Source organism: Callithrix jacchus, chromosome 2, assembly GCF_049354715.1.
Source record: "Callithrix jacchus isolate 240 chromosome 2, calJac240_pri, whole genome shotgun sequence".
Classification (NCBI taxonomy): domain Eukaryota; kingdom Metazoa; phylum Chordata; class Mammalia; order Primates; family Cebidae; genus Callithrix; species Callithrix jacchus.
In genome coordinates this window covers 97,123,903-97,147,471 of record NC_133503.1, presented here as the reverse complement: position 1 = coordinate 97,147,471, position 23,569 = coordinate 97,123,903, and the positions used below count along the sequence as shown (strand labels likewise).

The following is a 23,569-nucleotide window of genomic DNA, read 5'->3' as shown; positions in this document are numbered from 1 at the left end:
TAGGGATTATCTGACCCTGTAGCAAATCGAATCTCCAGAGTAAGAGCCTAGGCATTGTGACAAGTGGCCTGGCTGATTCTTATGTTCAGGAAATTCTGTGAAACACCAATAGAATATTCTTGCTGAACCTCTGATATTTATTTTAGAACAAGGCATTTCATGCTAATGGTGACTATCTAAATCAAATAAAACAAAAATAATATCCAATTTAAAATTGTCAGTCTGTCTTTCGTTCATAAGAGTCTAAATTAGGATTCTGTTGAATGTCACCTGAGTCTGCTAGTGCTCTGTTATTGGTAGTATTACCCTATCGGGCAATACTGTAGTCTGTTTAGACCACTGTTTTCTAACAGGCACAAAGAAAAATGTGGAAGGACATGTTCATCATCTTTGCATTACCGTGAAACATCCTGATTTTTCTTAGAGCAACCAGGTTTTGAGTGTATCAATCCAGTCATGAATTTGCGTGTTTTAGTGAATCCATTTATAGTCTTAACCTATGAATTCTATGCCTCAAAAATTTCTGAAATCTTTTTGTTTGCCTGAAATCCAAAAGCACGTCCTCTTTTATCTGATAGTCTAAATTTTTTTTAATGTTATTTTTTTATTAGCCATGTTTTTCCTGGATCTGTTGATACCTCCCACATTCCTATTTAATCTTTATTTTCAGTATCAAGTCCTAAGGTTTTTAGTTTTTCCATACAAGTGTACTCAACTCTTTGATCATGTATTGCCATTTTGGCAACTTCTTTAGGTGTATTTTATCTTTCTTAAGAAAGTATTCCAGTTATTGTCACACCAGGCAAGATTTTATACAGACAAAAGGCATAGTTTATTTTGTTTTGGTATTGATCCTCTGCTTTAAAATACTCAATATCTTAGGGAGCTCATCAGTATACCAGGCCACAGTCTTAAGGTCGTTCATGTCAATTTCGTGGGTTAAAATTCTAAGTTCTTTTACAAGATCCTTTTCTTTTACCCAAGTATAAAATGGTAGAATTCCTGGAAGCTCTGCCCTAGGCTCTCTTCCTTTCTCTCTCCTTCAGTTATAGTTTTTGTTTTCAAATGTACAGCTCAGCCTGTGTTCTCGCTCTGAGTTTTAGACACATTATTGAACTGATTATGTGACATCTTATCTTCCCTTAGGTGGTATTTTAGACACTTGTAACTCAACCGTCACAAACTGAATTCATAATCTTCCTTCATTCCTGAATATCTCTCTTTCCCAGTTTCCTTTTCTCAGAAATTCCAACCCAGTTGCTCAAACCAAAATCTTGGAAATCATTCATGATTTCATTCTTATCTCCTGCAAATAGCAACTGACTGCTTTAATTCTGGTATTTAAAAGTATCTTAAGTCATCGCTCTTCTCTTCATCTCTAGTTCAAGCCACTGTTGTCTCTCCTGTTCTAGAATACTTCACCTTACTTCTCTTCCCATTTCCACTCACGGTCCATTTTGTTCACTGAAACCATAATAATCTGTTTAGAATGTGCATCTAATTATTCCTTTTTCTGCATAAAATCTTCAATGTGATACATAAAGTCTTATATGATCTGGCATCTGCCCATATTTATAGCCTCATTTTATGGTCCTCTCCTTGCTGCTGTGTATTTCAGGCCCAGGGGCCCTTTCACATGCTGTTTCCTTGCCTAGAATGCATCTTTCTTCTTCTTGCCCCACCCTTGTTAGATACACATTCATCTGGCCTGACCTGGTGGCTCATGCCTGTAATCCCAGCACTTTGGTAGGCCAAGGCAGGAGAATTCACTTGAACCTAGGAGTTTGCAACCAGCTTGGGCAACACAGTGGTACCCTGTCTCTATCAAAAAAAAAAAAATACACACACACACACACACTCTCATCCTTTAATCCCAGGTCTAGGTTAAGTTCACCTATTATATCACCCTGTGCTTCTGTATAGTTCGTCTGTCTTTGCTTCAATCTGTGCTGTCTCCATAAAGACAGTGACTGATTTTTGTTCACTGTCTATGATATTTTGCCACTGTTGAAGGTGAGTGGAGGAAAATTTTCCTAAATATGATTTGGATTTTCTTTAACCAAATTAATTCTCACTTACCTACATTCAAATGTGTCTGTCATTCCTGCTAGTCATAAAGATTTGCATAAATCTTCCTGCAGTTAAATCCCTTGGCTTAGGATTCTTGAGCCAAGTCAGAACTTTGTTTTATAAACTTGCAGATTCTTCTATATATTGATCTTTCCATATCACTTAAAAAATATTAACGCACTGGCTCTTTTTCTGATTAATGACCTATTTAGACTTGTAGTGTCTAAGAATTGCCTATTTATATTCAACTTTTTCTTTTTGAGTCCCATGATGATTAGTATTTGATGAATTATATTTTGAATAGCCTCCATATACATTTTTTTCTTTTGTTCACTTTTGCTTCACTTTTTTTTAAGCTGCTTCCTTTGTGTCTTTCCCTTTCCTTTCCCTTTGTTTTCTCCTGGACTTCCTAGTGTTGGCCATTGTGGGCATTATTGAGCATTTTTAGTAGAGAGAATCAGGGGAAAGAAAATACTAAATCTTAGTATAGTTAGTATTTGATACTACCAAAGAGAAGTAAGAAATATTTTTAAAAATATAAATAAGTAGTTTTATATAACTTAATAATAAATTGAACAATCATTTTTCATAGAAAAAAGTTTTTCTTCATACACAGTTTCATTTAAAGGCATCAGTATTCCTAAGGGTAATTATTTGCCAAAAAAAAAAAAAAAATTAAAGTAATTAGGCTACAGTGTATGACAATAGAGAGTGTTTATAAAGCCCTAGTAACAAGAAGTAGTTACCTTTTTCTGCTTATGTTAAGGAAGAACTAGTGTTAGGAAATAGCCTTCTTCAGTGTTGGCAAGGTGTAGTGTATATGCAGTAAATAGAAAATAATTATTATTTCACTCAGTAAGATAAGGGGCTGGAGGGTGGAGACACTTGCATAAATGGAATAGGTGTCAGTTGTACTTTGTAAATATATAACACAAAAGTCCTTTATAACAGTTTTTATGGCTTAAAATTCTAAAGGCGAATTTAAACCATATATTCTCATTTGTTGAGATTTTTTTTCTAATATTTAAATTACCAACTTGGTACCAGTTTGTTTTATTTTAGATGATTGTCTTTTTCCTCTTGCCCTTTTTAAATTAGGGGGACTACAGGCCATTGCAGAATTATTGCAAGTGGACTGTGAAATGTATGGGCTTACTAATGACCACTACAGTATTACACTAAGACGATATGCTGGAATGGCTTTGACAAACTTGACTTTCGGAGATGTAGCCAACAAGGTATATTTTTATAACATACATTTCTTAAGATAGTTCAGTTAATTTACTTTCATACAAACACATTTTACTGATTTTGTTTTTGTCACTCTCCTCATTAAACAATGACTAATAAAAACCTGTGCTTCACATCTGCTTATCTTTACTTATTGGGTTGTCTTATGCCTAAACAAAGGCAAACGGTATATCTGCAGATGGAACACAGCAGTGAATTTATGTAATTGCATTAAAAACATTGTTCATAAGAATATAATTGTAGGGGTCATTTCTGTGACCCATTACTAGAGAAGTTTGTCTGTGTAGAATTAAAAAATAAAAGATAAAACATTTCCTAGGAATGAGATAAAAAAATCTGAAAATTCTTATAACCAAGGTAAGTGTTAGACACACATTGATTCCATCCAAATAAGAGACTTTACTCTAAAACCTGTTGCTTATCATTTCTTACCATTTATTCACTTTATTTCTCCAGTTTGGCAAAGAAAGAACAGATAGCAAAGAATTAGGGGAATATTTGTCTCTTAGTTAGGTAATCTTATTCTAGATTTTTTATGGGTGAAATATCTGTTACGATTAAAACAAAATAATGAAAACTGAATTTGACGTTTAGTAGCCAAAAATAAAGCTTGGCTTCAAGTTATCTTGTTGATGATCCTCTGCTCTGTGTCTAATTTGCAGGCTACGCTATGCTCTATGAAAGGCTGCATGAGAGCACTTGTGGCCCAACTAAAATCTGAAAGTGAAGACTTACAGCAGGTACTGTTAAGAATTTCAACTGTTTTTCTTTTTCTTTGAGGCAAGGTCTCATTTTGTCGCCCAGGCTAGAGGGCAGTGGTGTGATCTCAGCTCACTGCAACCTCTGCCTCCTGGGTTCAAGCAGTTCTTCTACTTTATTCTCTTGAGGCTGAACCTACAGGTGTATACCAGCATGCCTAGTGAATTTTTGTGGTTTTTGTAGAGACAGGGTTTTGCCAGTCCTGGTCCAAGCAATCTGCCCACTTCAGCAGCATCCCAAAGTATTGGGATTACAGGTGTGTGCTACCACACCCAGCTAATATCCTGATTTATATTGTCGCTCAGTATTTAGTATCTCATGTTTAAAATATAGTTCCATTAACACTAGAAAAAGAAAACTAGTTATATTGTAGTTACACTGTAGGAATTCTTTTTGGCACTCTAGTAGCATTTAGGAGGAATTTTTTTTTTAACAGGGTCTCCCTCTCTTGCCCAGGTTGGAACGTAGTAGTGTGATTATGTCACAGTAACCTCAAGCTCCTAGGATCCTCCTGCCTCAGCCCCCCAAGTAGCTAGGATTACTGCCGGTGCATGCCACCACCCCCAGCTAATTTTTTAAAAGTTTTTGTAGAGACAGGGTCTCACTGTGTTACCCAGGAAGGTCTTGAACTCCTGGTCTTAGGAGATCCTCCTGCCTCATCCTCCCAAAGTGTTGGGATTACAGGTGTGAGCCACCACACCTAGCCAGAATTTCTTTCTAAATAGATTTCTATTCTTACCTCTAGCTTTAGAAACAAAAAAGCAAGTAGTATGAATTATTTTATGTATAAATTAATCTAAAATTGATTAATTTGCAGGTTATTGCAAGTGTTTTGAGGAATTTGTCTTGGCGAGCAGATGTAAATAGTAAAAAGACATTGCGGGAAGTTGGAAGTGTGAAAGCATTGATGGAATGTGCTTTGGAAGTTAAAAAGGTACCTTCGAAAGCATTTAGTACTATAAATATCATGTTTGGCTTTTCTTGCTGCATTCTTTTAGCTATGAGATTCCCTAATTTCTTACCTGTTTATCTCACCAGTCCACAGTTTTACACTACTACGAACTCCTAAAGTACTAAGGTAGAAAAGGTTATATAAGGGGATTTAATATCCCCTTATATCAGGGTTTCTCAGCTCAGCACAATAGACATTTTTGACCAGATAGTTGTTTGTTTTGCTGGGGCTGACTTGTGCATTGTAGATTGTTTAGCAGCATCCCTGGCCTTTGCCAACTGGCTGCCCCAATAAATCCTCCCTCCAGTTATGATTATCAGATTGTCTCCAGATATTGTCAGATATCCCTGGGAGGGAAGGAAGACAATGTCACCGACAGTTAAGAACCACTGGCATAAGCATTACTTTTGTGCTCTCCAAATCTCAATCCCGTCAAATTTTGATGGTCAACTTATCAAGAGATGATCAGAGCCAAGTGTAAGGAATCACCAAATAAGAATTTGTTTACAGAAGTAAGTATCTCCAGGCAGTCCATCTGCTTCAGAAACTAGGTCAAATTTAAAAAGAAAAATAAAGTAAACTTGAAATCTGAGAGGGACCAAGTAAGTTGCCTTAGCTAGTCTAGGCCTCCCTTGACCCAACTAGTCTTCCTACACCCACAGCCTACATTTTCTTCTTCAAAACTTTCCTCTTCAGAAAAGGCAAAAGATTTTGTTTTTTCGTTTGTTTGGTTATACAATTTTGGTAAAATATATTATCTTATTCCTGGGAAATCCTTGAAAATTTATTGGATAGAAAAGTACTCAGCTGAATTATTAGTTATAAAGATAATATTCAGATAGACTTAGCATCTGCATAAAAATACCTGGAACACTGTTGAATGGATAGAAGACATTTCAGAAAAGAATATGGCCAATAAGCCCTTGAAAAGATACTTAATATCATTAATCATCAGTGAATGCAAATTAAAACTACAATGAGATACCATTACACATACCATATTGGTTAAAATTTAAAAGATTGACCCATGCATCGTCAAGGATGTTGAGCAGCTAGAAATCATGTATTCTGCTGGTGGGAATGTAAAATGGTGTGATCACTTTGGAGAACATTTGGCAGTGTTTTTAAGTTAAACATACACCTACCATATGATCCATCCATTCCACTTCTAAGGATTTACCCAAGAGGAACAAAAACTTACACTGTCACGTAGACTTACACACAAATATCCACAATAATTTCATTTATGATAGCCAAAAACTAGATATAACTGTGTCTGTCAGAGGTGAATGATAAGCAGATTGTAGAAGATTTGTACAAAGTAGTATGACTTGGCTGTGAAAAAGAATAACTATTGATACATGCGGTAATGTGTAGTGACAGGAAACAGACCATTGGTAGCCTGGGGTTGGGAGTGGAAGGGAAGGGGAGGATTACGAGAGGGTACTAGGAAACTTTTGGGGATGTTATAAATGTTTATTATCTTCATTGGACTGGCGGTTTTGTGGGTATATACATGCATGAAAAATGATCAAATTATAAACTTGAAATGTATGCAGTTTATTGTACTTCAACTATATTTCAATAAAGTTCAAAAATTTAGTGCTTACACACTTAAATACTCCTAATCTAATAACCTGTATATTTTCAGAAAGATTTCATGTGTGTGTACATATTATGAGAATTTGTACTGCTGCTAACTGGTTCATGATTTAATTCTCTCTCAAGGATCTAAAGTTATCTATATATTTTTAATGCATGGTCAATCTTGGAAAAACTAGCCATCAGAAATTTATAATATCCAGTTCTGATTTGGGTCTAATTTAATTCTGTTTAGCAGTATTAGAATTTATTTGTTTTTCCCTCTTTTTCTACATTTAGTGCAGCAGTAATGAACATTCTCTTTTTCCCTTTTCATTCAACATCAGTTCCCCCTCAACTTCAGCTACTAATGAGCAGGAGAATCAGAGCTACCTTCCAGCTCCCCTATATGTTCCACATCACTTTAACTCACTCAGAGCTCTTACTCTAGAGCCTTCCCTTTACCAGCACTCAGCTCCGTTCACTTAAAGCTGTTGGTCCCTTACTCTTGTCTTCTACATCTTCTCTACTGGATCCTTCTTTTTTATATTTCACCTCTCTAGAAGAAGCCCACTATTTTGAAAACAAAAATAAAATTATCTGTGGCTTCTTCTATTAGTGTTTCTCTTTTCCAGTAACAACCAAAGTCCTAAACAAGTCACTTGCTTCGTTTCTAAACTGGCTATACCAGCTTTAGTTCCTCCTAATTTTGCTTCTGACACAACCCTTCTCCTTGATCACAGAATCTAGATTTGTAGATTTACTTTTTTCTATTTTACCTTCACGCATTTTATGCTTTGTGGTCACTTTTGCTTTTACTACTTATATTAATAACCTCTAATTATTTATTTTGTGTCTTCTAATTTGCACTATGAAAACATTTTTTGAAACAAAACCCCTGGCCCTCTTTGTGGTCTCACAAAGAGGAACATTTGTATTTTTCTATCTCCAAGTTAGTTCTGGGCCAGTTGCAGCTTAACTCAGTTATTTAAATTCTTGCTCTTTTTTCTGTTCTCAGGATACTTGGAGTGCCCCACCTTTATCTCAGTCACAATGTAATTAAAATTGAACTCTCCTTCTCACACCTTGGTTGGTGTGAGAAGCACTTCTTACATAAAAGCACTGCCTACCTGCCTCCTACCACTTACCTGACAAATTATATCTAAACCTGCTTCTAGATTGTTTTGTTCACTTAATTTCTTGATGTAGAGAATGAAGTAGCTTGCTATTTATTGGGTTAGAGCCAAAATCTTTGCTGTGACTTTCAAGGACTGCCTTTTGTCTCTGAGCTTATTTCCCACTGTTCCCCATCATGGATTTGTGATCTCCTTTGCATCTTCTTTCTGGTTCATCGGTGCTCTGGTGCTGATTCCCACTTGCCTGCCAGCAGCAACTGGCTTCTCTTCTCTCTATATGTACAGTTCTTATCCTCCTAAAGTGATGTTCTCCTCCATGAAGTATTTTATTTATTTGACCAAATTCAGGCTGTAATAATTTTTTCTTTGGAGCACTTCGGTTCATTTATGTTTTTGTATCTTTTTCCCCAAAAGCAAATTGTTAGCACCTTCAATCACAGGTACCAGTTTACTGTGTTTGTATCCTTTGGAGTGCCTCTCATTGCTATCTGCACAGAGTTGATTTCTAATTAATGTTCGTTTCCTGATTGATACGTAGTAAGAAAACAAATTGACATCACCTTCATGGCAAGTTTTGGATTTGGTTTTTTGTTTTGTTTTGTTTTTGCTTTTGCTTGGACAGGGTCTCACTCTGCCACACAGCCTTGACCTCCTAGGTTCAAGCTATACTCCTACCTCAGCCTCTCAAATAGCTGGACCTATAGATGCACACCACCATGCCTGGCTAATTTTTATATTTTTTGCAGAGATTGGGTATTGCCATGTTGCCCAGGCTGGTTTTGAATGCCTGGGCTTCAGCGATTTGCCCATCTCAGGCTCCCAAAGTGCTGGGCCTGAAGGCATGAGCCACCACACCCAGCACATGGCAAGTTTTAACCAAATACTTTTAATTGTATATCAGAGTGTTCGGCAATTACAATTTGATAGTTTACTTTGATAATTGTATGTTAGTTCTGGGTTTTTGTAATTTGTTATTTTTGGAAATTTTCAGAAATTACAGCTTTTCTGATACCCTTTATTCTTTTTATAAGTTACGTTAATTTTGAATCAACCACGTATATATAATGCTTTTTATATAAACCGAATATTGTATATACTACACTACACTGCAGCTTGTTCTTGCTCTTGTCATTAATACTTCTATCTTTCCATATCTATGTGTGGTTTATAGAATTTTTTAAATCTACCTTTTTTTTTTTTTTTTTTTTGAGACAGCGTCTCACTCTGTTGATCAGGCTTGAGTGCAGTGACACAGTCATGGCTCACTGAAGCTTTGACCTCCTCCCAACCTCAAGCGATCCTCTCACCTCAGCCTCCCAAGTAGCTGTGACTGCAGGCGCATGCCACCATACCCAGCTCATCTTTTATTGTGTTTTGTTTTTTTTTAACTACCATCGGGATAATTTTTTTTTAATATTTATTTTGTGTGTATGTGTGTTTATAGACAAGATTTCGCCATGTTGCCCAGGCTGGTTTCAGACTCCTAAACTCAAGCAATCATGCTTCTTGGCCTTCCAGAGTGCTGAGATTATAGGATTTACAGGCATGAGCCCCTATGCCAGGCCTTTTTTTTTTTTTTTTTGAGATGGAGTCTCGCTCTGTCACCCAGGCTGGAGTGCAATGGCATGATCTCAGCTCACTGCAACCTCCACCTTCCAGGTTCAATCAATTCTCCTGCCTCAGCCCTGAATAGGTGTGATTACAGGCACCCACCATCATGCCCAGCTAGTTTTGTTTTTTTGTATTTTTGTAGAGATGGGATTTCACCATGTTGGCCAGGCTGATCTCAAACTCCTGACCTCAGGTGATCCACCTACCTCAGACTCCCAAAGTGCTGGGATTACAGGCATGAGCCACTGCGCCCAGCCACACACTGGGCCTTAATCTACTTCCTTTTTACTTTTTTTTCTCTTTTTTCAAGCAACCCCAGCCTGAGAATAATCCACATTCTGTTCTGAAAATGTTATTTTTTCATAATGCACATCAGTTGTGCTTCATATTCTAAGTTATGTGTACTATCTAAACACTTAGAATAAAGTTTATAAAAGTCATTAGTTTAATATTGTGTACTGCTTGTTTTATAGAGATATCACTGATGTAAATACCATTTGGTATCTTATGAACATTTTTCTAAATGGAAAGTTCTTAATAATTTACCAGTGAGGGATGGGCAATAGGATAGATTAAAAAATAGCTTTTATTCAATATAAGTAATATAGAAGTTAATAAGAGACAAATTCCAACTCTAATTAGATGACCCATATTCTGTTTCTTAATAGGAATCAACCCTCAAAAGCGTATTGAGTGCCTTATGGAATTTGTCAGCACATTGCACTGAGAATAAAGCTGATATATGTGCTGTAGATGGTGCACTTGCATTTTTGGTTGGCACTCTTACTTACCGGAGCCAGACAAACACTTTAGCCATTATTGAAAGTGGAGGTGGGATATTACGGAATGTGTCCAGCTTGATAGCTACAAATGAGGACCACAGGTATATACAGCGTTTTATATTACTTTTAAAATTCAGAATTTATGCTCTCAAAGAGACTTAATTGTAAGCAATGTTTTATATAATTATAAAAGTTTTAAGCCAAAATATATTTATTACTGTGAAAAGATAACTACCAACTCTTAGTTTAACTCATTAGTGTACTTAATGTATAACAGTTTATAGTATCATAAAGGAGACTGCGCAAACAGTAGTTGAGAGGTATAGCCCATATGTGGAGGAAAAAATAGTCACAAATATTAGAACAAAATAATCACTTTCTATTAGTATAGTATAAAAGAACATGAAAACAAAATTTAAAACAAGACAAAAAGTACGAGCATGATCCAGAGAATATAAAGGTTCACATTTTTGTAATGCTGTCTTAGTATCAATAATCACAATAATTTTTTTTTTTTGAGACAGTGTCTCACTCTGTCACCTAGGCTGGAGAACAGTGTTGCGATCTTGGCTCACTCCAGCCTCCACCTCCTGAGTTCAAGGGATTCTCCCAACTAGCTAGAACTACAGATGCACGCCACCACACCTGGCTGATTTTTCTATTTAGGTAGAGATGGGATTTCACCATGTTGTCCAGCTGGTCTTGAATTCCTGGCCTCAAGTGACCCGCCTGCCTCAGCCTCTCTAAGTGCTGGGATTACGGGCGTGAGCCACTGCGTCCAGCTAATAATCATAATATTATTTCGCTAACAGCCATTCATCCAATCTGCTAGAGTTGAGGAATCTAAGAGAGTGCCTCAGATACAGGGCACACATTTTCGGAACTCTGACTCTGTATTATGTCAACAAAAATATAACTGTCTTTTTTGTTTGTTTTTGGAGATGGAGTATCGCTCTTTTTCCCAAGCTGGAGTGTAGTGGCGCAGTCTCTTCTTACTGTAGCCTCTGCCTCTGGGGTTCAAGTGATTCTCCTGATCGCAGAATCTAGATTTGTAGATTTATTTTTCTACTCTACCTTCACCTGTATTTTATACTTTTTGGTCCCTCACTTTTTCTTTTACTACGCCCAAGTTGCTGGGATTACAGGTACCCACCACCATGGCCGGCTAATTTTTGTATTTTTAGTAGAGATGGGATTTCACCATGTTAGCCAGGCTGGCCTTGAAATCTTGACCTTAGGTGATCCGCCCACCTTGGCCTTCCAAAGTGCTGGGATTATAGCATGGGCTACCACACCTGGCCAAAAATATGGGTATCTTTTATAGCTTATTCACTTTTAAGTTTTTGATGCAGAAACTACAAGCCTAGTCTCCTTTTCTGCTATGCAAAGAAGATTTCTAAGTCTAGTAACTACTGACTGGACTGCTGAGAGAAGACCATCATGTTAAAGCTTATTGTGTACCCTTGTCAGTCAGTTTTAAAGCCCACTAAAGCTGAATATGCTGTCATTAATCTTCAGTTTGCCTATGTTAAACAAGCTGTTGCTCTTTCAAGACCCAGAGTTAATTATGCTGATTCTCACTTTTTGTTTTTATATGCCTTAAATGTTTTGAAAACTTTAACTTTATTAAAAAAAAAAAAAAAATGAGCACACAGTCTGCCAAAGTGCACTTTTTTTTTCTTTTTTTTTTTTTTTTTGAGAGTCATTCTGTTGCCCAGGCTGGAGTGCAGTGGTTTGATCTCAGCTCATTGCAACCTCCGCCTCCCAAGTAATTTCTCTTTGCTCAGCCTCCTGAGTAGCTGGGACTACAGGCATGCGCCACCATACCTGGCTAATTTTTGTATTTTTAGTAGAGACAGGGTTTTACCATATTGCCCAGGCTGGCCACAAATGCCTAACCTCAGGTAATCTGCCCGCCTCAGCCTCCCAGAGTGCTGGAATTACAGGGTTGAGCCATTGTGCCCGGCCAAGAGCACTTCTAAGAGGGATGGCAGTATAACAAAATCAAGGCAGAGATACAGCGATTACTCTAAAAAATAAGTGTGCTGATCTAAAAGCTTATAATGTGCTGACTGCAGAAAGATCTTCAATCAATTCTATCTGCCTCTTCCAAGATGTCTCACTATCAATATCAAAGTGACACCCAACCATAGATTAAGTTACCAGAAAGTCCCTATTCAACATAGGATTTCATGATTTATTTTTAGTTTTTAAATAGAGAAACTGTTACCCTATGGACAGAGTAAATGTAGTTGCCCAACCCCCTGCAACTGTTTTAAGCTATTGAGTCAGAATAGGAAATGTAGAATTGATAAAAAATAACCTTTACTTTTTTTCGTGTGACAGATTAGTACTTTAAAACAATAAACATTACATGAAATAAGAAAGAAAAAAGGAGATGTGGAATACTTGGAATTTATAGGATAATTGGTACAATCATATTATGCCTATTGTTTTTTATGCTTTTATTTGTTGTTACTGGATACACATTTTTGACGTTAATTTTGTGATCTCTTATTTCAGGCAAATTCTAAGAGAGAACAACTGTCTACAAACTTTATTACAACACTTAAAATCTCATAGTTTGACAATAGTCAGTAATGCATGTGGAACTTTGTGGAATCTCTCAGCAAGAAATCCTAAAGACCAGGAAGCATTATGGGACATGGGGGCAGTTAGCATGCTCAAGAATCTCATTCATTCAAAGCACAAAATGATTGCTATGGGAAGTGCTGCAGCTTTAAGGAATCTCATGGCAAATAGGCCTGCAAAGTATAAGGATGCCAATATTATGTCTCCTGGCTCAAGCTTGCCGTCTCTTCATGTCAGGAAACAGAAAGCCCTAGAAGCAGAATTGGATGCTCAGCATTTATCAGAAACTTTTGACAATATAGACAATTTAAGTCCCAAGGCATCTCATCGCAGTAAGCAGAGACACAAGCAAAGTCTCTACGGTGATTATGTTTTTGACACCAATCGACATGATGATAATAGGTCAGAAAATTTTAATACTGGCAACATGACTGTTCTTTCACCATATTTGAATACTACAGTGTTACCCAGTTCCTCTTCATCAAGAGGAAGCTTAGATAGTTCTCGTTCTGAAAAAGATAGAAGTTTGGAGAGAGAACGAGGAATTGGCCTAGGTAACTACCATCCAGCAACAGAAAATCCAGGAACCTCTTCAAAGCGAGGTTTGCAGATCACCACCACTGCAGCCCAGATTGCCAAAGTCATGGAAGAGGTGTCAGCCATTCATACCTCTCAGGAAGACAGAAGTTCGGGGTCTACCACTGAATTACATTGTGTGACAGATGAGAGAAATGCACTTAGAAGAAGTTCTACTGCCCATACACATTCAAACACTTACAATTTCACCAAGTCAGAAAATTCAAACAGGACATGTTCTATGCCTTATGCCAAATTAGAATACAAGAGATCTTCGAATGATAGTTTAAATAGTGTCAGTAGTAGTGATGGTTATGGTAAAAGAGGTCAAATGAAACCCTCAATTGAATCCTATTCTGAAGATGATGAAAGTAAGTTTTGCAGTTATGGTCAATACCCAGCTGACCTCGCCCATAAAATACATAGTGCAAATCATATGGATGATAATGATGGAGAACTAGATACACCAATAAATTACAGTCTTAAATATTCAGATGAGCAGTTGAACTCTGGAAGGCAAAGTCCTTCACAGAGTGAAAGATGGGCAAGACCCAAACACATAATAGAAGATGAAATAAAACAAAGTGAGCAAAGACAATCAAGGAGTCAAAGTACAACTTATCCTGTGTATACTGAGACCACTGATGATAAACACCTCAAGTTCCAACAGCATTTTGGACAGCAGGAATGTGTTTCCCCGTACAGGTCACGGGGAGCCAATGGTTCAGAAACAAATCGAGTAGGTTCTAATCATGGAATTAATCAAAATGTAAGCCAGTCTTTGTGTCAAGAAGATGACTATGAAGATGATAAGCCAACCAACTATAGTGAACGTTACTCTGAAGAAGAACAGCATGAAGAAGAAGAGAGACCAACAAATTACAGCATAAAATATAATGAAGAGAAACATCATGTGGATCAACCTATTGATTATAGTTTAAAATATTCTACAGATATTCCTTCATCACAGAAACAGTCATTTTCATTCTCAAAGAGTTCATCTGGCCAAAGCACTAAAACTGAACACATCTCTTCAAGCAGTGAGAATACATCCACACCTTCATCTAATGCCAAAAGGCAGAATCAGCTTCATCCAAGTTCTGCACAGAACAGAAGTGGTCAGACTCAAAAGGCTGCCACTTGCAAAGTTTCTTCTATTAACCAAGAAACAATACAGACTTACTGTGTAGAAGATACTCCAATATGTTTTTCAAGATGTAGTTCATTATCATCTTTGTCATCAGCTGAAGATGAAATAGGATGTGATCAGACGACACAGGAAGCAGATTCTGCTAATACTCTGCAAATAGCAGAAATAAAAGAAAATAATGGAACTAGGTCGACTGAAGATCCTGTGAGCGAAGTTCCGGCAGTGTCGCAGCACACTAGAACCAAATCCAGCAGACTGCAGGGTTCTAGTTTATCTTCAGAATCGACCAGACACAAAGCTGTTGAATTTTCTTCAGGAGCAAAATCCCCCTCCAAAAGTGGTGCTCAAACACCCAAAAGTCCTCCTGAACACTACGTGCAGGAGACTCCACTCATGTTTAGCAGATGTACTTCTGTCAGTTCACTTGATAGTTTCGAGAGTCGTTCAATTGCTAGTTCCGTTCAGAGTGAACCGTGCAGTGGAATGGTAAGTGGCATTATAAGTCCCAGTGATCTTCCAGATAGCCCTGGACAAACCATGCCACCAAGCAGAAGTAAAACCCCTCCACCTCCTCCTCAAACAGCTCAGACCAAGCGAGAAGTACCTAAAAGTAAAGCACCTAGTGCCGAAAAGAGAGAGAGTGGACCTAAGCAAGCTGCAGTAAACGCTGCAGTTCAGAGGGTCCAGGTTCTTCCAGATGCTGATACTTTATTACATTTTGCCATGGAAAGTACTCCAGATGGATTTTCTTGTTCATCTAGCCTGAGTGCTCTGAGCCTCGATGAGCCATTTATACAGAAAGACGTGGAATTAAGAATAATGCCTCCAGTTCAGGAAAATGACAATGGGAATGAAACAGAATCAGAGCAGCCTAAAGAATCAAATGAAAACCAGGAGAAAGAGGTAGAAAAAACTGTTGATTCTGAAAAGGACCTATTAGATGATTCAGATGATGATGATATTGAAATACTAGAAGAATGTATTATTTCTGCCATGCCAACAAAGTCATCACATAAAGCAAAAAAGCCAGCCCAGACTGCCTCAAAATTACCTCCACCTGTAGCAAGGAAACCAAGTCAGCTGCCTGTATACAAACTTCTACCATCACAAAACAGGTTGCAACCCCAAAAGCATGTTAGTTTTACACCGGGAGATGATGTGCCACGGGTATATTGTGTAGAAGGGACACCTATAAACTTTTCCACAGCTACATCTTTAAGTGATCTAACAATAGAATCCCCTCCAAATGAGTTAGCTGCTGGAGAAGGAGTTAGAGCAGGGGCACAGTCAGGTGAATTTGAAAAACGAGATACCATTCCTACAGAAGGCAGAAGTACAGATGAGGCTCAAGGAGGAAAAAACTCATCTGTAACCATACCTGAATTGGATGACAATAAAGCAGAAGAAGGTGATATTCTTGCAGAATGCATTAATTCTGCTATGCCCAAAGGGAAAAGTCACAAGCCTTTTCGTGTGAAAAAGATAATGGACCAGGTCCAGCAAGCATCTGCGTCTTCATCTGCAACCAACAAAAATCAGTTGGATGGTAAGAAAAAGAAACCTACTTCACCAGTAAAGCCTATACCACAAAATAATGAATATAGGACACGTGTAAGAAAAAATGTAGACTCAAAAAATAATTTAAATGCTGAGAGAGCTTTCTCAGACAACAAAGATTCAAAGAAACAGAACTTGAAAAATAATTCCAAGGACTTAAATGATAAGCTTCCAAATAATGAAGATAGAGTCAGAGGAAGTTTTGCTTTTGATTCACCTCATCATTATACACCTATTGAAGGAACTCCTTACTGTTTTTCACGAAATGATTCTTTGAGTTCCCTAGATTTTGATGATGATGATGTTGACCTTTCCAGAGAAAAGGCTGAATTAAGAAAGGGGAAAGAAAATAAGGAATCAGAAGCTAAAGTTACCAGCCACACAGAACTAACCTCCAACCAACAATCGGCTAATAAGACACAAGCTATTGCAAAGTATCCAGTAAATCGAGGTCAGCCTAAACCCATACTGCAGAAACAATCCACTTTTCCCCAGTCATCCAAAGACATACCAGAGAGAGGGGCAGCAACCGATGAAAAATTGCAGAATTTTGCTATTGAAAATACTCCAGTTTGCTTTTCTCATAATTCCTCTCTGAGTTCTCTCAGTGACATTGACCAAGAAAACAACAATAAAGAAAATGAACCTATCAAAGAGACTGAGCCCCCTGACTCACAGGGAGAACCAAGTAAACCTCAAGCATCAGGCTATGCTCCTAAATCGTTTCATGTTGAAGATACCCCTGTTTGTTTCTCAAGAAACAGTTCTCTCAGTTCTCTTAGTATTGACTCTGAAGATGACCTGCTGCAGGAATGTATAAGTTCCGCGATGCCAAAAAAGAAAAAGCCTTCAAGACTCAAGGGTGATAGTGAAAAACATAGCCCCAGAAATATGGGTGGCATATTAGCTGAAGATCTGACCCTTGATTTGAAAGATATACAGAGACCAGATTCAGAACATGGTTTATCCCCTGATTCAGAAAGTTTTGATTGGAAAGCTATTCAGGAAGGTGCAAATTCCATAGTGAGTAGTTTACATCAAGCTGCTGCTGCTGCGTGTTTATCTAGACAAGCTTCATCTGATTCAGATTCCATCCTTTCCTTGAAATCAGGAATCTCTCTGGGGTCACCATTTCATCTTACTCCTGATCAAGAAGAAAAACCCTTTACAAGTAATAAAGGCCCACGAATTCTAAAACCAGGGGAGAAAAGTACCTTGGAAACTAAAAAGATAGAATCTGAAAGTAAAGGAATCAAAGGAGGAAAAAAAGTTTATAAAAGTTTGATTACTGGAAAGGTTCGATCTAATTCAGAAATTTCAGGCCAAATGAAACAGCCTCTTCAAGCAAACATGCCTTCAATCTCTCGAGGCAGGACAATGATTCATATTCCAGGAGTTCGAAATAGCTCTTCAAGTACAAGTCCTGTTTCTAAAAAAGGCCCCCCACATAAGACCCCAGCTTCCAAAAGCCCTAGTGAAGGTCAGGCGGCAACCACTTCTCCTAGAGGAGCCAAGCCATCTGTGAAATCAGAATTAAGCCCTGTTGCCAGACAGACATCCCAAATAGGTGGGTCAAGTAAAGCACCTTCTAGATCAGGATCTAGAGATTCGACCCCTTCAAGACCTGCCCAGCAGCCATTAAGTAGACCTATACAGTCTCCTGGGCGAAACTCTATTTCCCCTGGTAGAAATGGAATAAGTCCTCCTAACAAATTATCTCAGCTTCCAAGGACATCATCCCCTAGTACTGCTTCAACTAAGTCCTCAGGTTCTGGAAAAATGTCGTATACATCTCCAGGCAGACAGATGAGCCAACAGAACCTTACCAAACAAACAGGTTTATCCAAGAATGCCAGTAGTATTCCAAGAAGTGAGTCTGCCTCCAAAGGACTAAATCAGATGAATAATGGCAATGGAGCCAATAAAAAGGTAGAACTTTCTAGAATGTCTTCAACTAAATCAAGTGGAAGTGAATCGGATAGATCAGAAAGACCTGTTTTAGTACGCCAGTCAACTTTCATCAAAGAAGCTCCAAGCCCAACCTTACGAAGAAAATTGGAGGAATCTGCTTCATTTGAATCTCTTTCTCCATCGTCTAGACCAGCTTCTCCAACTAGGTCCCAGGCACAAACTCCAGTTTTAAGTCCTTCCCTTCCTGATATGTCTCTATCCACACATTCATCTGTTCAGCCTGGTGGTTGGCGAAAACTCCCACCTAATCTCAGTCCCACTATAGAGTATAATGATGGAAGACCAGCAAAGCGCCATGATATTGCACGGTCTCATTCTGAAAGTCCTTCTAGACTGCCAATCAATAGGTCAGGAACCTGGAAACGTGAGCACAGCAAACATTCATCATCCCTTCCCCGAGTAAGCACTTGGAGAAGAACTGGAAGTTCATCTTCAATTCTTTCTGCCTCATCAGAATCCAGTGAAAAAGCAAAAAGTGAGGATGAAAAACATGTGAACTCTATTTCAGGAACCAAACAAAGTAAAGAAAACCAAGTATCCGCAAAAGGAACATGGAGAAAAATAAAAGAAAATGAAATTTCTCCCACAAATAGTACTTCTCAGACCATTTCCTCAGGTGCTACAAATGGTGCTGAATCAAAGACCCTAATTTATCAAATGGCACCTGCTGTTTCTAAAACAGAGGATATTTGGGTGAGAATTGAGGACTGTCCCATTAACAACCCTAGATCTGGAAGATCTCCCACAGGTAATACTCCCCCAGTGATTGACAGTGTTTCAGAAAAGGGAAATCCAAACATTAAAGATTCAAAAGATAATCAGGCAAAACAAAATGTGGGTAATGGCAGTGTTCCCATGCGTACCGTGGGTTTGGAAAATCGCCTGAACTCCTTCATTCAGGTAGATGCCCCTGACCAAAAAGGAACTGAGACAAAACCAGGACAAAATAATCCTGTCCCTGCATCAGAGACTAATGAAAGTTCTATAGTGGAACGTACCCCATTTAGTTCTAGCAGCTCAAGCAAACACAGTTCACCTAGTGGGACTGTTGCTGCCAGAGTGACTCCTTTTAATTACAACCCAAGCCCTAGGAAAAGCAGCGCAGATAGCACTTCAGCCCGGCCATCTCAGATCCCAACTCCAGTGAATAACACGAAGAAGCGAGATTCAAAAACTGACAGCACAGATTCCAGCGGAACCCAAAGTCCTAAGCGCCATTCTGGGTCTTACCTTGTGACATCTGTTTAAAAGAGCTGGAAGAATGAAACTAAGATAATTATATGTTAATTACAACTGCTATATAGATATTTTGTTTCAAATGAAACTTTAAAAGACTAAACAATTTTGTAGATAGGTTTGATTCTTGTTAGAGGGTTTTTGTTCTGGAAGCCATATTTGATAGTATACTTTGTCTTCACTGGTGGTCTTATTTTGGGAGGCACTCTTGATGGTTAGGAAAAGAATAGTAAAGCCAAGTATGTTTGTACAGTATGTTTTACATGTATTTAAGTAGCATCCCATCCCAACTTCCTTTAATTATTGCTTGTCTTAATGAACACTACAGATAGAAAATATGATATATTGCTGTTATCAATCATTTCTAGATTATAAACTGACTAAACTTACATCAGGGAAAAATTGGTATTTATGCAAAAAAAATGTTTTTGTCTTTGTGAGTCCATCTAACATCATAATTAATCATGTGGCTGTGAAATTCACAGTAATATGGTTCCCAATGAACAAGTTTACCCAGCCTGCTTTGCTTTACTGCATGAATGAAACTGATGGTTCAATTTCAGAAGTAATGATTAACAGTTACGTGGTCACATGATGTGCATAGAGATAGCTACAGTGTAATTTACACTATTTTGTGCTCAAAAGAAAACAAATCTGTGTAACTGTAAAACATTGAATGAAACTATTTTACCTGAACTAGATTTTATCTGAAAGTAGGTAGAATTTTTGCTATGCTGTAATTTGTTGTATATTCTGGTATTTGAGGTGAGATGGCTGCTCTTTTATTAATGAGACATGAATTGTGTCTCAACAGAAACTAAATGAACATTTCAGAATAAATTATTGCTGTATGTAAACTATTACTGAAATTGGTATTTGTTTGAAGGGTCTTGTTTCACATTTGTATTAATAATTGTTAAAAAGGCCTCTTTTAAAGCTTATATGAATTTTTTTCTTCAGATTCTATGCATTAAGAGTAAAATTCCTCTTACTGTAATAAAAATAACTGAAAAAGACTATTGCCACTTAACCACTTCATGCATTGGCACTTAGCCATTCCTGAAATTTCTTTTATGTAATTAGCTCTTCTTAATTTTGAATATTTTTCCACTTAAACTTTTTTTTCTTACTCTACTGGAGATCGGTAAAAATAAATTTATTATAATAGCAATGTAAACAGCCTAGCACAGACTAAGCATTGAACATAATAGGCCCACATAGATTATTTCCTTTTTCTTAATATTAAAGAAGTCTGTACTTGAAATTGGTTATTCTTAGGTACAGGTAGTCTCTTTGAAGCTTTACAATGTAAACTGTCTTAACCCTTCATCTTATTGCAGCTGGGTCTGACATGAACATTTTTTATCACCCTGTACGATAGGGCAAAATTTCAGCAATCAAGTAGAATCATCACTTAGCCATGCTCAGAAAATTCAAATCACGTGGAACTTCAAAGGTATATTTACTACCATTAAGATATTCAGAAGTATATTTTAAAATTCCTGCCTGTAAAGGAAACTTGGTTTTGGTGGGTACAGTTCTGGGGTGCATGTTAAGTACCCCCTTATACAAGGGAGGGAAGTCCTCCTTCCTGAAGGAAAATAAACTGACGCTTATTAACTAAGGTAATTTACTTAATATATCTAACCTGATTTGTTCTAAAAGATCAGAGGGTGACTGGTGATACATGTACACATATTTGTTGAATAAATGAAAATTTATTTTTAGTGATAAAATTCATAAACTCTATTTGGGAAAGGGAAAAGATTTTAAAGCATGGTGGGGCACTCAGGAGATAGGAGTAAACACACCTACCTGGTGCCTTGAAACTCACATCAAGTACTTAATTATCTACCCCTAACCTGTGGTTATAACTTATAGGTAATGAAGATGATTTTTTTAAAGCTAAAATGCCAGGTAAATGCTATGACTTGAGCTAAGGTATTTGACTCCAATGCCTACACTGTGTCTACTGCACCACTTTGTAAACACCTCAGTCTACTATCTTTGAAATGATTGACATTTAAATTTTTGCCAAATGTTATCTGAAATTGTCTATGAATACTATCTATTTCTGTTACTCTCCAAGGCTTCCATAAACAATGGAGATACATGCATATAGGTCATAGTTGTTTCATTTTCTGATTTTCTAATTTTTCGAATTATTGCTTGCCAGTTTTTGCAAACCACTTCAAGTATTTTTATGGAAAGAGATGGGATATTAATCAAGAGATGGGATGTTAATCACTTAGATAAAATTGCCTTTTAATTCAAGTAAGGAAGAAAACATCAATGCTGAAAATGGAAAGTTCATTCCACATGCCAGAAAAGTGGAATTTTTGTAGGCAACACTTAACACTAACACTGACTGGGAGGAGGGCTAGTCTATGGGACCCATTGAAGTAAAGGTAGCTGGATGAGGCCCTCTATTTAGAGATAGTGGTTCTGAATTTAGTAAAGGGGCAAATCTCAATTCTAATTATAGATGTTCATAGGGTGGTGCTATAATTGATACCAGACCAAATATTCCCAGTTTATGTTTGTTAACAAATGGCATACTAAGCCCAGTGTTGCGAATTAGTCAAGAGTTAGGAGAGTTCCCTATGGTAAAGCACTTCAAACAAGTACATTGGGATCACCAGGAGTGCTTACCAAGACTTAGCCGGGCCATACCCCCAGTTTGATTCAGGAGGTTTGGAATGGGGCCCAAGAACTTGCCTCTCTAACAAATTCAAAGGTGAGGCTAGTGCTGCTGGTCTGGAGACCACACTTTGAGAATTACTGTCCTAAGTTATCACAGTGAATTTCCTTGAGTGATTGCCTTCAGCTCTAGCAATTCCAACAACTGGACCTTTCATCTGACAACATATACAACAAATAAACTCTGCTTCCCTTAGGCGTAAAACACTTGAATATTGAGCCATCCAATCTGATAATGCCCATCTCAACTTCTGACAGCAGACAAACTTAACCAGATGTGAATGAACAAGTAATTCTAAAAACAATTATATCTGAAGGATCAGTTAATGTTCCCTTTGAGACTTACTATAAAAGGCAATAACTAAAGCAAAGATGTAATTTGAATTTTCAGTTAGATTAAAAGAGACTATAAAAAGAACTTTGAGATGAGAAACTGTTTATTTCAGATGAAAATGTATCCAGTTTTTTAATACACAGTGGAAGTGCTTAATAATTAGCAAATTAGATTGATACTTGAGGACAACTTTACAAATTACCTGGGTGATGAAAAGGAAGTAATCAAAGATAAGCCCCATAAGGATCAAATAGCACTGTAAGTACAATAAAACGTTTCTGGATTAAGTAAAATATGGATTATGTTGCCACAAGGTTATACGTGAAAGGATGAATCTTGAGGATGGGAGCCAGCTGCACAGTATCTGAATATATGTTATCACGGGGTCTCTTGGAATCTAAGGAAGAAAGAAAGCACCAGAAATGCAAAAAGTAAATTGCCCACAGCTAAAGAAACATCTGAGTAGTCAGATCATTAAAATTTATGAAATTATTTTTCAAGTCATGGTGGCTGAAGTAGAGTGTGTAATTTTTTTCCTTTCTAATAAGCATATTTTCCTCATATGATGCTGACTTTAAAATTTAAAAACTACTTTGTAATATTGAAACCTATGGACTGTGGCTCCTGTAAAACCCAGGTCATTTTCCTGCCATTCTTATAACTCTGTGATCTATAAAAGTATATTTTGCTTTTTGTTAGGCCATTGATGCTTTTTTCAACCTGTACGTTCTATGTATATAATATTGTTCTCGGTGCTAAATACACTTTCTTTACTCTGATATTCAGGATAATTTTCTCTACATTTGTGACTTATTTTCTCGAAGTTATGCAACTTTTTAAAATTAAAAATATTCAACATAATGTATACTACTGAAGGTGACCACTGAATATAAAGCAACATTAGTGAAAAATAACTATTGAAAGAAATGCCAAACATTAACTGCCCTACCCACACCACCTTTTGGAATCCACACCCTTAGCCTTACTGATTGGTCACTGAACCAAGTACCCAGTCTTTCTCCCTGACCTTGGCTGTTTGTGCCAGAGTTAGATATCTGACCTAGAAGAGATTCATCATCAGCTATTAGTGACCAAAGACTTGTTTATCACTGCTTGGAAAGAAAAAAAATGATTAGGTCAATCAATTTGAAGTAAGAGTCACAGGAAATTTCTGACCGGTTCTTGAGTGCTGGAACTGAAAAAGCATGCACAATTAAGGCTCAAATTGCTACGACTGGCAGCATGAAGCTTAAACTAAGAGGAAACTGCCTAGTGGAGAAAGAGGAGAAGGGAACAGATACTGGGAGGATG

General features: G+C 37.4%; 1 protein-coding gene across 26 annotated transcripts in view; it reads left to right on the top strand.

The window, feature by feature from the left end:
- APC (APC regulator of Wnt signaling pathway) overlaps positions 1-20,238 on the top strand; it is a 147,806-nt gene extending 127,568 nt beyond the window's left edge. For all 26 annotated transcript variants that reach the window (XM_035291090.3, XM_008991696.5, XM_008991691.5 and 23 more), the window contains 5 exons: positions 3,169-3,308; positions 3,984-4,061; positions 4,898-5,014; positions 10,029-10,243; positions 12,666-20,238. In XM_035291090.3, the coding sequence (XP_035146981.3) occupies positions 3,169-3,308; positions 3,984-4,061; positions 4,898-5,014; positions 10,029-10,243; positions 12,666-19,236 (7,121 nt within the window). In that variant the 3' untranslated portion in view covers positions 19,237-20,238. The remainder of the gene's footprint in view (positions 1-3,168; positions 3,309-3,983; positions 4,062-4,897; positions 5,015-10,028; positions 10,244-12,665) is intronic.
- The last annotated feature ends 3,331 nt before the right edge of the window (positions 20,239-23,569 follow it).